This window comes from Dermacentor silvarum, chromosome 8 (genome assembly GCF_013339745.2).
Source record: "Dermacentor silvarum isolate Dsil-2018 chromosome 8, BIME_Dsil_1.4, whole genome shotgun sequence".
Classification (NCBI taxonomy): Eukaryota; Metazoa; Arthropoda; class Arachnida; order Ixodida; family Ixodidae; genus Dermacentor; species Dermacentor silvarum.
In genome coordinates this window covers 47,218,025-47,232,188 of record NC_051161.1, presented here as the reverse complement: position 1 = coordinate 47,232,188, position 14,164 = coordinate 47,218,025, and the positions used below count along the sequence as shown (strand labels likewise).

Sequence of the window (14,164 nt, the reverse complement as noted above, 5' to 3'; positions counted from 1 at the left end):
CAGGAAAGTAGAGAGTGAGAAAGAAAGGACATTTAACCTCCCCCTCTCCTCTCTCCCCAGCGTAGGGTAGCAAACCGGATCTTCCCGTCTGGTTAACATCCCTGCCTTTGCCCTTTCTCTCTCTCTCTCTCTATCCTCACGCCCCACAAGAACGGCCAAAATAGGCGCTAACTTCCGACTAAAGTAGGAAGTTAGCTATACCCTATACCGTGTGCATACCATATAACCTATAACCCTATACCATGTGTCCCAGCTAAGGTTTTCCCAGCTGTTCAACGAAAAAAAAAAAAAAAGATTGAGGAAACACGGTGCAAGATACCAATTTAAGACCTATGGTGTTCGGTCGTCACACCTCTGACGACCGAACCGCGTTTGTCTTATCATTCTGTCGTGCACCTTCTTTTTTATATGTTTATTATTATTGTTTAACAGCTTGGCTAACGTTAGCTGGGACACCCTATATATAGCATATGTATTAAAACAGCAATGAAACGGGGAATTCTGCAGTTTTTTCTATAAGACGCAAGCGCATCTCCTGAAAAAAAAGTTCAAGATAACACAAAAAAAAACACACAAATAAATGCTAAAAAAATTGTGGCTTTCGACACCCCATTGGAATGCGGTCGTCGCTGCTGGGAGTCGAGCCCGAGTCCTCAGCAGCGCAACGTCATTGACGCTTCACCTTCGCGACGCGCAATACATGCCAAGCGTCTGTACATATAGATACAATATCAATTTCGTTATTGTAAGTTTTCAGATGCGCCTGTACTCTTCGTAGCACAAACTTCGCTCGATATATTGTGAAGATTCGTTCTCGTATAGGCATCCGGGCAACTTATTTGCGACGTATGCTCACTGTCAACAAGCCACGAGTCCATGCTGCGTCAGCGATGTGAACATGACTGTTGTTTGTCGCTGGGTCGACCACCCGTACGCCTGTACCTGGTGTCAACAAACAGTCGACCACGTGTAACATGTTTTCAATGCCCTTTCGACATGACCTCAATCAGTGTCGGTTCATGCGGTGTTTTTTTTTATCTTTTTCGACGTAGACAGATACGCTACTATCGCGAACCAAATGCTTCTTTTAGAGTTCCGGCATTTAAGAGGAAGGCCTGCCACGGTCAACTATACATACATGAGAACGGAGCTATCGTTTTGCTCGGCGACTAGAATTTGATTAGGTCTGTCACATTTAGAAGAAAAGGTTACAACCTATGAATTGTGCAAGTAGCACAAGCATACGTATAAGTATAGTATAAGCAGGTTTGTTATTTAGACTATGAATTCTTTTTAAACAAAAATTGCCGAAAATACGAGAACTTAAGAAACTGGGCATCAAGTTTAAACTCTTTATAAGTCAGCAATAAAAGAAACGATATTACAATTCCGTAATTCTGGAAACTACAAGATTGACATAATACGCTCTGAGTTAAGCCAATATTTGTGAATGGGACTTTTCCGAAAACCATGTATGTATACAATGTAAGGATTTCACGCAAGTACATGTCAAGTAATACAGCTGTCCGCTTTAGACTCTCTTACAGAAACAGTCTACAGAATTACGATACGTATTTCTGGGTGCAGAGTTACGGACCTGTAAACTTCGCGCATCAGTACTTTTTTTTTTTATTGCGTCAAGTTACAACTTTCGGCAATTTTCGCAGAAAGAATTCAGGCTCTCAATCGTAATTCTCCTTGCCACAATCGGTAGAATTTGTATTATCTCTCAAATGCAAGGAATCCTACTCGATTCTGTTTGGCGGCTGCGTAATGAGAGCATCTCTGTGTTTCTTGAGGCGTTGAAAAAAAAAATTGGAAGTTAGATTTGATCGGCTCCGAGAAAAATCTTCCTCGTCGGTAACTGCAGCGGGCTGACATCACAGCCAAACATTTAAACACGTCGACGCCGAAAATGTTCCGGAAACATGCACCATGGGGTCACCGCTTTAGGCAATGCTTACGTACTGTAACGACTAGTATGTATTTATCTATATATACTTCGTGCGTATGTGAATACAGCGAATCGGCCAGAGGGAAGCAAGTGCATCGTGTTTCAGCTGGGACAAGCTCGCAGACTTAATTTTTAGAGTTACAGGTTAAATAACTCTAAAAAGCAACATCAAATAAGCTTTTAGAGGTAACGTATTCTTTCAAAACTCTATTATCATTAATTTAGTCTTCATAATGTATTCACAATGATCATAATCTTGACTATGACTGGAGAAAACGTAGATTAAGCTTCGCTTTCTTGAATTTCGCGCCGCGACTCTCAACGTTGGCACATCAGGGTGACGTCAAGAATTCCCTCTCTCTTTTCCGCCTTCTTTTGGTCGTTTTGGCGCATAAGAAGTTGTTGAAACTTGCCGAGTCAATTTCATGGTTCATTCAGAATACAATGTAAAACTTATTCACCGATTATCATAACTAGAGCCATGCAGACACTGCCAAAAATGCATGACGTCAGAACGAGGTTGTGCGAGAAACTCAGTGCTACGTGACCATCCCCCTTTCGCTATGGCGTTTCTGGCGTCTTCTCAAGTAGTAACAATAGCCGTTTTGGTACTTCAGAAGCATAATTCACTAGCATAGCTTTCGCCATTGGTATCCCTTAAAAAAAATTAATAGCTTATTAACGCCCGTTCAGCGTTTGCTTTTTTTACTGCAGCAGCAATACTGGCTTGCATAGTTCTGTGCTCACTTCGAGAGCTATCCAGGTGCAGTTGCCGTAAATCATTCGTTTGCATCTTGCCGGTCAGGGTGCCAACGCGCTAAAGTGGGAGTTGACGCGTTTGCCCATTTCGGGCTAGCCTTCCCGAACAAAGTCAATATATTCGGGGACCCAATTCGTGAAGCTTTCCGTCCGCAAGGATTGTTAGCCATTGGCCGGTTACCATCGCTTCTTACGTGCAGTTCTGCGTAAGCACTTTGTTGCGAATACGGTCCCGTATCATACTCGTGGCCACAAAATCGATGATCGTCTTTCTATTCGACTGAAATAGAAAATAATAACGAACTTCGCTGCTGCCGCCCTTGACAGCAGTATGTTTGCATTGTCAATAACGGCTGCTCCCATCTCCCCTCTGGACCCACTACATTCACCTAGAATGTGCAATTTCCAGCATCCAACTTGATATGGCGCCTGCACCCGCCGTATACAGTTGCTTAGCGGCTATGGTGTTGGGCTGCTGAGCACGAGGTCGTGAGATCAAATTCCGGACCCGGCGGCTGCATTTCGATGGGGGCGAAATGCGAAAACACCCATGTGCGTAGATTTAGGTGGATGTTAAAGAACCCCAGGTGGTTCATATTATTCCTGAGTGCCCCACTACAGCGTGCCTCATAATCAGATCGTGCTTTTGGCACGTAAAAGCCCATAATTTAATTTTTTTAATATGGCGCCTACAGAATGAGTGCCTTCACTGCACAGATTACTAGATGCATTGTCTCTGGAAGCATGGAAGTCCTCGAAAATTAAGTCGGTATGAGTGTAAGTAAAGCAGTGACACATTGCTCCATGTATACCGATCGACGGAAGGCAATGTGAGAGGCCTGAAGTTATAACATATGGAAACTATCGAATTGTTAAGGCACACGCCAACACGCAGTGATAAGTTAAGATAAACCGATGCAGCGCTCTGCCCCGTTCCGTCTATAAAATGTTTGATAATTAACAGTAGGGGACCACTTCTCTTTCGGGATTGGTTGTCATGTGGCCTACGTAGCACCGAATGCTACGGAAGCGGAACAGAAAGGAGTAAAAAGCAAGAAACGAATGCGGGTCCCAACGCTGGCTGTGGTAGTCAGATTAAGCGAAGATCATCTATTAGTTTTTTTTTTTTTTGTCGTTGTTGTTTTTTTGCGAAGAACGCTGCTCTTGTTTAGCGACCGTTTACAAGCATAGAGCACACGACTAAGTTGAACATGGGGTGACAAAACTGGAATGACGTAGATGGAACGGCCAAGACAGCATGACGACGAATGTACGACGACGACATAACGACGACTATGAAATTAAAAAGGAATAGCGACGTTGGATTGAACGTGACTATGGTATCACGACACTGGAATAGAATGACGGTGACGAGCCAGCACACCTGTGGAGGTAGTAAACATGGGAGTGCTTGCTCAGTGTGTGAGCTATTGGGCAAGACAGCAGCAACAGGGGGAGGAGAAGGAGGAGGACAAGGAGGAAAGTTGAAGGAACAGGCAAGAAAGGTTCGCTTTGAAATTGCGCGGCTTGGAAGGCACAGTGATATGTGAAGCACGAGAGTCCCTGAAGCTCACGCGTTTAAGACAAAGTAAAGTAGTAACCCGTTACTTCAAGCGCCGATCGATGGAAGGCGAAATGATGGGTTAATGTTGATATATGAAAACATGACACAATGGTGTAGAGGACAAATATTGCGCGGCTTTTCTCGACATCGCGCGAAGGTACGGTGATAGCTTTCATGAATCGTTTTTCGAAAACAAAAAATATAGGCGATTATCGTCCATCTACTACATTACTGTCATTAGTGATGGGAGTACGTCGCTTAACCACCCGTCTAAGTATTGGATACACAATATTTTGGCATAAAGCCAAATAAAAGGGAGAGAAGGGGACGGGTACGAAAGTGATAGCAACAATTCCTTTCTTTTTACTTCTGTTAGAAATAATTAGCGATTTAATAAACGTAAATAAAAAGTTGAAACCACAAATTACGTTCACCATGGCTTCAAGAGGACAGCTGAAAACAGCTCATCAATCGTATTTTTCAAGTATTTCAGAAATTCATTTTACCCGCACCACGTTTTCTGGAATTCAAGGTCTCGCCAGTTAGATCAGAAGGTGTGATCGTTAGGCTTCGATCTTAACGTGATAATTTGGATGCTATGGGCTTTCTCTTTTAAGCTACAGCTCATTGCCGCACTGTGGATGCTGCAGCCACCAGACGTGCAATCAAGAACAGTGGCGTAATCAAAATTTTATTTCTAAAAGTGTTTTACTGCCGCATCGCCTATAGACTTATACGCAACTATACTGAGTCATTCATGGTTAGGGCAAATACTTCATTTGTGTTCAAGGGTACATAGATTCTTAACTATGAAATGAACTCGTGTGGATTGATGTTTCATTGATATGCATATAGTCATATTATTTTTTTTATTTATTTATTTAAAAATACATTGCAGGCCTCAATTAAGCCAATGAGTAAGGGGGGTCAGCACATAGAAAACACGCAGGAAATACATAGAATATTTGACATACATAAAACAGTTGCAATTGACATAGCTCAACCGGATCCTCAACCGGAGTACTAACGCGACATAGCGAGATACCGGTAAACCCGGCGACATAACGGTACCATCGCTACAACAAGGTGCAAGAACGTAGTGTAAATACAAGAATCCGTGATGCGACAATAATAAAATTTCACATTTTATTAGACATATAGTCTGTCAAGGCGTCACAGAATGAATCATGGTTGGACAGGCATGCGATAGAGAATTCCGAGAGAGAATTCCAAAACCTGACGGCACGAGGAAGGGCAGAGTATTGGAATGCTTGTGTAGAACCGTAAATGCGGGCATAGCTGAAATGATTGTGAAGCCTGTGTGACGTGGAGTAGGGTCGTTTCAAGCATGCCGGTGCTCGAGTGGAATGAATGAATTTGTGAAAGTGTTAACAGGGCAATGTCTCGGCAAGTGTTCAGGGATTGTAATGAAAGTTTAAGCTTTATTTGAGTTACACTGGACTGGTAGGTGTAATCGGTTAAGATGAAACGGTTTGCCCTATTTTGAATCCGTTCTAGCAGTTCAATTAAGTATTTTTGGTGAGGGGACCAAATGGCAGACGCGTACTCCAGCTGGTACCGAACGAGATCCGATTGGGAGCGAACGGTTGGGACTAATGTTGGGTGGCCGTTATTATTCCGTTATGTAAAAGAAACGTGCACGTTACAATGGATTTAATACTAATGAAATGTTCCCTTCGGAGTGTTAAATTCTGCCTATCACTCGAAACTGCGGATTTCAGTTGTGATTCGAACCCCTATACCCTCGCAACTCTGCTTGCGCTACTGATATAGGGAGAAGGAGGCAAATACCTAAATGAGAATTACCGAGCGCGAAGTCGTACATTACCACTCAGCGCCCATCCTATACGTTCACTTCAGTGGTAACTGTCAGGTCCAGACACTACATAGCTCACATGCCACACAATTCAATCCGTAATGGCGTCACAAGATCACCACACAGGCCACATAAAACCAATCCCGGATAATGATGTACTTTTCTTCGTCAAATCGTTGGTTGTCCATCCGGCTGGCCACGGGCCGAGCTAGACAGATGTATGCGTACAGTAAACCTCCTCAAGGAAGCCGTCGAGTTGTACACAGAATTCAAGGAAAAGCACGAGCGCGCACGGAGTGACCCCCATCAGTGCGCCTCTGTTATAATGTTTAATTACTCGGGGAGGATCACGACAGTATATACCCACACTTCTATAGAGGTTGTGCCTAGTCGTGTACCGTTGTGATTTCCGTTTCCAAGCTTTCCTATATCTTAGCTTTCCGAGTTTTCCTATATGTTTAGCTCTCCCATTTCCGACGACGAACCTGATCCACGCGATGCCTTCACTGACAGGCATCCGATTGTTCAAAACGTGAATCCAGGCGGGCACGCGCTGCGCTAAGCTTACTTCGGAAACGACGTAATACACACTACGACGCGTTCGCTTCCAATTCTCTCGTCAGCGCCATTTTCGGGGCGGTGGCGGGCGAGCACGTAACTGCCTCCTCCGCAGCGCGTTATAGTTCACGATTTTTGCAGCGCGGTGGTTCGCGCGGATCGATATTACCGAGCTATTGCTAAGGATGCAAAACGCACTGTCTATTGCTTCGGCGTATATAGAAGCAACAGTCTTACACGCATCGCGCAATCGACCAGTTCTCGACCACGTCGTCGCGGCTACGAATATCCGTTCCCCCCAAGTCGCCACGGTTGCAGTGCATGCCGTACATGCGGCCGCTATCCCGGATAACACATCGCTGAAAAAAAAGCACGCCGTCTCTTTCGTGAGCATATCTTAGCGGAACAGATGTTTGCACGGCGCAAGATACGGTGCCGCGAGAGAACGACACGCGGGCATAACCATAGGTAACATTGATAAACCATGCCCGCCCCTATAGCACCAATATAAGGTGCCCCACTCGGAGATAAGATCAGCGATATCGGCCGACGGGGCTGATTATAATTCCGGCCAGCCGACCGCGGTCCTCTGATGCCCGATGCCGGCGGACCAGTGCGCGCGAGCGCCGGCATGCTCCAGAAGGAGCCATTAAGTCCGTAATCTTTCGGTTCTGATTATCCGTATCAGGACTTAACTCACCAGCTGTTAGACTGCTCGGCCGGGCTCAGTCCGGGCGCCTGCTGGTGGCCCGACGGTCCTGGGATGACAGCGTGCTGCTGCTGAGACGACGTCGGCTGAGACTGTTCTTCCATGGCGAGTCGTTCCCGAAGGGAGTCTTGCGCGAGGACGACGCCGAGCGAGGGAAGGAGTTTTGGAGGAAAGTTGGCAGGAAGGGGGGGGAGGGGGGGACCTCTGAAGCAGGAGCCGGGGGGCCGCGCAAGAAGCCCAAGACCCAGTGGTCCGCTATGGCGGCCCGCGAGGAGAGACTTCGTGGCCGTTCCGGGGCTGTCCAATATGGCCGACGGCTACCGGGGCGGCTGCGACGCCGCGCTTGTCGCTGATTGGCGCTCGCCGGCCCGGCGTCCGAGGTCTGTGTGTGTGTGTACTCGTGATATGAGTGGCCGGGGGGTGGGGGGGTTGCTGCGCTCCCGTTATCGCGGACTTTTGGACTCGGTGAGAACTCTCCCTGTTTGCATGGCCAGTCTGGCTGTTGGCATGGAGACCGCGCGCGGATCCCACTGATAACGAGGGCCCGGAGCTCTCTTCTTGGCATGGATCGCGATGCGTGCTTGCATGCTGTGGACGCGCCTTCGCGCGCTGTTAAAAACGAGCGTACTGCGTGTGTGCGCATGGCGACGGGAGGGCGCTCATCCTCGTTGTTCGGCGCGGTGCCGGCCCGGTTGGGGCGGAGGGGGGGGGGGGGGGGGGGGTGCCTCGCTGGCTATAGGACCTGTGTCCTATGGGAAACGGCGAATTGCTCTTCGGACCCCGGCAGGGTGCAGCGTGTCGCATCTCGGAACAAAGTCCACGTGCCTGTTCGCACGCAAGTCAACACGCGCCGCGCGCAGGCTCGGCGCCTGTCCATCTTCGAGATCGAAGGCTGCGCGCTTCGAAGTGATGGCTGCTGAAGGATCAAGTGGCATTGAAGTCGAATGAGGAAGATGTTTATATCGAGACATTTGAAATAAGTTATCGTGATGCAGATGGAGCGAGTGCTGCAACTTGTCCGCGATTGATGCGATCATCATGTGTTGAATACTCACGAATACTCGGCACTCCGATAAATACTTATCGGTTTCTTTTTCACCACCATGCTGTCGGGTCTGTCGGGAATACCAGTTAAGCGAAGCGAAAAGTACCTAAATGAGGCATAGAAAACAAAAATATAATAAAGAAGTGCTCAATATTTTGCCGTTAAGACATATTCTCATTTTTTTTTTTAGACTGCTTCGATATATTTGAAATACCGGACAAGAATATTCGCAACGACTTTCATATTCTCAGGCTACTCACGGAGAGAAGCTGTCATTTCTTGATAGGTAAATGAAACTATAAGAACGGAAGTGAATGTCACGTATCGTAACAGGCTTATCAGTGAATAGCTCTTGCGAAGCGAGCTTGCATATAACGGGTGAACATTTCTGAACTTTCGAAGAAAGGCAGCGGCTGCCGTGCTTCTCTACAATGCTATATACCGGCTGTTTCTATGAAGACTTGAAGTAATATTTCAAGATTCACCTGTGGCAGATAGCACAATTATAATCCTTGAGCTAGGTTGCTCAAACAGGCGGACATTATTTTCATGAGAAATCAAAATGCATAATCGAATAATTAACGATGATCACTAATTAATGTTTAACTAATTACATTAAGGCACATATTGCAATTTACATATTGTAGCCAAGGAGTTCGCAAGGCGAATCCAATTAGAATGAATTCTCACTATGACACATGTTTCGAGATATTAATTCACAAACTTAAGAAATAAATACATTGGCATGGCTCAGTTACTTTTGTGCTTGAATACGTAAAACGGTGTTTTGTTAAAAAAGTAAGTGGAACGACAGCGCGTTTTTACTGCAAGTTTGATGCCGCATATCTCGAAAATGGTGTCATTCATGAAATTATTTTCAATTTGGTATGCCTTGCAGTCTCATCGGTTACAATTTGTAAATTGCAATATGAGCCGTAAGGTGATTAGTTAAAAGCTTAATTAGTAATCTTTTTCTTAAATTTTCGATTATGCATTTCGATTTCTCAGGCAAGTAATATCCTCCTTTTTGAGTAGACCAGCTCAAGGACTAGAATCGTGCTAGCTGTCATGGGCGATATTAAAAAAAAAAAAAAAAAAAAAAAGCTATGTCCTCGTAGGAACACCTGGTATGTATAACAATGTATATCAGCTACGTATGCGAGTTTCTTTTTTAATGTTTGCTGAATTCCTCTTAATTCAAGATGTGTATTTCTCACCTCATTGCTGAATAGATAGTGGGCTTTTCTTTCTTTTTTAAACTAACACCTGCCAGGTAATTGTAAGAACGTCATATCCGCGGAAATACAGTGAAGTCTTGGTGGACCCCGGCATAAAACACTTTCGTGTTAATTTTAGGAACTGGTAATGCTCGTACGAGTTTCTCATACACCAAGACTTCAGACGTTCGTGGTACGTCAGAACACGATCATTCTGACATACGCTGCACAAACGCATTTGCAGAGAGCGTCCGATGCATCTGCATTATGATGCGTTGAGCACTACCTGAATCTTACTAGTCCAGGCAATACAGCTGATGCCTTCCGCGGAGGCCACCAGACGGCGACACTAATATGGTAAGCGCTTGTCATCATAAATGCTCAGTATACAACTACCAGGCGTCAGCGTGGTTGCATCAAAAATAGACTACTCTCGCTCTTTCGTGTTCTATATTTCATTTTTTCTAATGTTTGCTAATTCCTCTTATTCAAGTGTGTATTTCTCACCTCATTGTGAATAGATAGTGGGCACATATTGCAGGATGCTATTGCATACGCTGGCATCATGCGTTGACCTGAATCTTCCAGGCAATACAGCTTTAATATGGTAAAGTATACAACTAAAAAAAATCTACTCTCGCTCTTGATATTTCATTGCTATTTTTGTTTCGTAGTCACATATTGCAGGATGCTATTGCAGCGATGTGATAAGCCTTAGCACCTCTCTATTATGATAGCCTTGGCTTTTGTCCCTACTACAACGTCAGCATCAAGAAGTCTCGGGCCGTGCCTTGGACCGCGCAGCCGAGCGGCAACGACCACTCAATTATACGGCGCAGCCTGTTTTTATTGTCCTCTGCGCCATAAAGACGGCGGAAGAGAGGTTTTCAGTGCGTGGCGCTCATTTGTAAGCGTAGCTCCTTCGTACCATCCGCGAATGACTGCGACCGCCGGGCAGTCGCCTGAATTGGCCGCCACCACTTGCCTATTTAGCATCTCGCTTACGATGTCCCGCGGTCCAATAAAAAGAAAACGCTCTCATCGTTGCTTCGCGTGCAGCCTGTCGAGTTATAGTCACGGGTCCTCGTATAAGACGTCAGAGTTGAGGTGGGCGAAGCAAGGTCGCCGCACAGGTGTCGTCTTGCTAGCTCACTACTGGGAAGACAAAACAAGGGGACGAGCCGATGGACTGGGTCAAGTGAAGTGGTCCGGTGCTGACGGAATGGGCGGCAGCTTCTCGCTATCCCTCTTCCCAATCCCTCTTGAACCAGTCTCTGTATGCTGTTAGGTACTTTACTTTCACTGATCAATAGAGCCCGTGTGATGTATGTATGTATGTATGTATGTATGTATGTATGTATGTATGTATGTATGTATGTATGTATGTATGTATGTATGTATGTATGTATGTATGTATGTATGTATGTATGTATGTATGTATGTATGTATGTATGTATGTAATTGAATTGAATCATGGGGTTTTACGTGCCAAAACCAGTTCTGATTATGAGGCACGCCGTAGTGGGGGACTCCAGAAATTTGGACCACCTGGGGTTCTTTAACGTGCACCTAAATCTAAGTACACGGGTGTTTTCGCATTTCGCCCCCATCGAAATGCGGCCGCCGTGGCCGGGATATGTATGTATGTATGTATGTATGTGTGTATGTATGTATGTATGTATGTATGTATGTATGTATGTATGTATGTATGTATGTATGTGTATGTATGTATGTATGTATGTATGTGTGTGTATGTATGTGTGTATGTGTGTGTATGTATGTGTGTATGTATGTATGTGTGTATGTGTGTATGTATGTGTGTATATCTATCTATCTATCTATCTACCTATCCGTCCGTCCGCAGTAGAACTCCACCGGTTGGTCGTGTTCTACTGCGTATGAAGGATCATGTTAGGCTAACACGGGGCATCAAAATTAGCTGTCGTATGCCATACAATCCCGAAGTGTTGTCATCAGAGCACAGGAGGCGTAATCTGTTAGCTTCAGCACTATATACGTTAAAGCGAAGCTTTTTTGCGAGCCGTCCCCGACTTTGCTGACCGTGGCTGCTCCTGGGTGCTGCTGTCTGGCCGATTAGCTCGCAGAGAGGTCAGCCACTGCTATAACGAATCGGCTTGCATGTAGCCCTGTCAGTACTACCGCTACAGATTACGCTGCCATGGCCGCCCCTGTTCTGTATATGCGGAACTACGGAGAACCAAACGAACTGCACCTATTATGCTCGGTGAACTCACTCAACCGTCAGCTCACTAAGACTTGGACCAACCCGGGAGGCTCAGTTCGTGTGAGCCTGGCTGAGTATAATTTTGGTGAATATGAACCGGAGCAAGCTCGCCGAGTAGAATTTCGGTGAGTATGAGTCGGAGTATGCTTAGCTGAGTAGAATTTTGGGGAGTCTGCACACGCATGCCATTAAATCACACCATGGAATAAAAGTAAGCAGATCCACCTCACAGTATAACAAAAAGAAGATTTAGATACACAAATGTCACGCTGTCTATGCATATATCTTGCAATTTGCATGATACTTATTTTATAGAGGCAGTGATGGCTGGATGTGGTTATATGAGTTTGTGCAGTAATACATGTAACTGAAAAAAACTCCTCAGCAACTTTGCCTCCGTCTTGTTAAGCATGGCCTATGCCTCGTGATACGTCTGCACACTTTATTAGCTGTGGACGTGTAAGAACCATCCGCACTTGAAGCGATGCTATCATTCGCAGGAATGGATGCAACCGGCTGACTTCACTGCACGATTTTGATTTGCTCTTGTTTAATCTGTTATCTGCTGTTTGCCTGCTTTTCACATTGTTGCATGTGTTTTGCAGGTGGTAGAGAGAGAGAAGTAAGGAGAGGAAGGGATGTTTACGGCAAAGTAGTTTCTTAGATTACTGCAGTATGTTATGACCAGCATAAACAAAAGAAATTCAATGCACCTGAAATAAGTGCAATATGCAATTACCTTTTAAAGCGAAGCTTAATACAGGTGCAGTAAGGATAGAAAGTCTGAAACACACTGAAGGTTTATTGGTTTCTGTGCCGGAAAAAAAATATACATCAGGAAAAAAAGAGATAAAACTGTTTAAATGATGCTTATCGCGCATTACCGCTTCGAATACGAATTGACGATGTTGTTTATTCATAGCCAAACGGTTAAATATGATTTTGTAGGAAATTTATTACAGTATTCAGTTTGCACGCTCGCTTGAGAGCTTGATAAGCAGTCGCGTTTCGCTGAGGAAGTAACAGAACCTTGAAATGAGATAATTCACCGAAGGAAAAATACGCGTGAAAGCCGAAACCAACAGACTTCAACTAATTGGTCGCGCGTGTAGCGCGACGTTCAAACGTCGGATACTATCTTGTCATGTCATATCCCCTCGATATCCGCCGTGCTTGCTCAGTGATTGTGATGGGGGCGAAATGCAGAAAACATCCGTGTACTTAGATTTAGGTGCACGTTAAAGAACCCCAGGGGGTCCAAATTAATCCGCAGTCCCCCAGTACGGTGTGCCTCATAACCAGATGGTGGTTTTGGCCCGTAAAACCCCATAATTTGATATCCCCTCGACATATCATTTGACCGTAGTTGCATATTCTTTAAATTTCTTCTCCCGTAAAGGCATACCGCGCTACAACTGTGGCGTTTTCGTATATCGCGAGTAGCTTGTACGCAACAAACCAGAAAATTTGGACGGCATCCGAAGGCCATGTCTTCTCGTGAGGGACACCTCGTAGTATTTACAACTCGTAGCGCGTGTGAATAACGGAGAGGCACGCAAAAGTACGTACTATCAGCACCCGAATCCAACGTAAAAAGGAAGCGTCGCTTGATTAGCAACACATCGTTGCTAATCTGGTACGTTAACAACGTGCCTGCGACTGTGATTTTTTTCCGTCACATGCGACCGAAATGGCTCTTCCGGTGCCATGAAAATCGCATCATGTGAAACAGGCTGAATTATTTTTTTAACGTGACGGTGTTAAGGGCCCCGTGTCCCAGAAAATCCGGCGTCGGCGCAAGCGCCGGCGTCGTTGGCGGATTATCATGCCGAACCACATCACCCCGAACCACCCCGACCGGGCAGGCCCTTCGCGTGGCGCAACGCGTTAGTGAACAAAAAATGAATTTCTCAAAGTAAAATCCGTCAGAAAAATCATAAAGTGCGACTTAACCACAACCTACAGACGTGTTATCGTCGGATTGTAATTTGAATATATGAGAAAAAAACCTGATAAGCAGCCAGGTATCCTTGAATGCTATCAGGTTCCACTTTTAAAGGCGAAGCGTACGCGTCCTCTAATGCTTTTTTTTTTTTTTGGGGGGGGGGGGGTGGACTGTTTTCTCTTCGTAATTTTTTGTACGTTTTCTCAAAATCCTTCCCATTCATCTAGCCGTACATGATTGTATATCCTTTTCCTATAAAACCAAGAAGATATTGTGTGACCAGCTCAGAACTACCGACCAACCGTTTAGGCTGGGTAAAACGGGTTAAGTA

General features: G+C 45.3%; 2 protein-coding genes across 4 annotated transcripts in view; one reads left to right on the top strand and one right to left on the bottom strand.

Moving 5' to 3' along the window:
• Positions 1-7,744, bottom strand: part of LOC119461162 (transcription factor GATA-4) — a 125,480-nt gene extending 117,736 nt beyond the window's left edge. The window contains exon 1 of one of the 2 annotated variants that reach the window (XM_037722377.2): positions 7,373-7,744. In XM_037722377.2, the coding sequence (XP_037578305.1) occupies positions 7,373-7,485 (113 nt within the window). In that variant the 5' untranslated portion in view covers positions 7,486-7,744. The remainder of the gene's footprint in view (positions 1-7,372) is intronic. The other variant, XM_037722379.2, reaches the window with a different exon arrangement.
• Positions 1-14,164, top strand: part of LOC119461161 (uncharacterized) — a 66,222-nt gene that overhangs the window by 27,792 nt on the left and 24,266 nt on the right. The gene's annotated exons all lie outside the window — the stretch shown is intronic.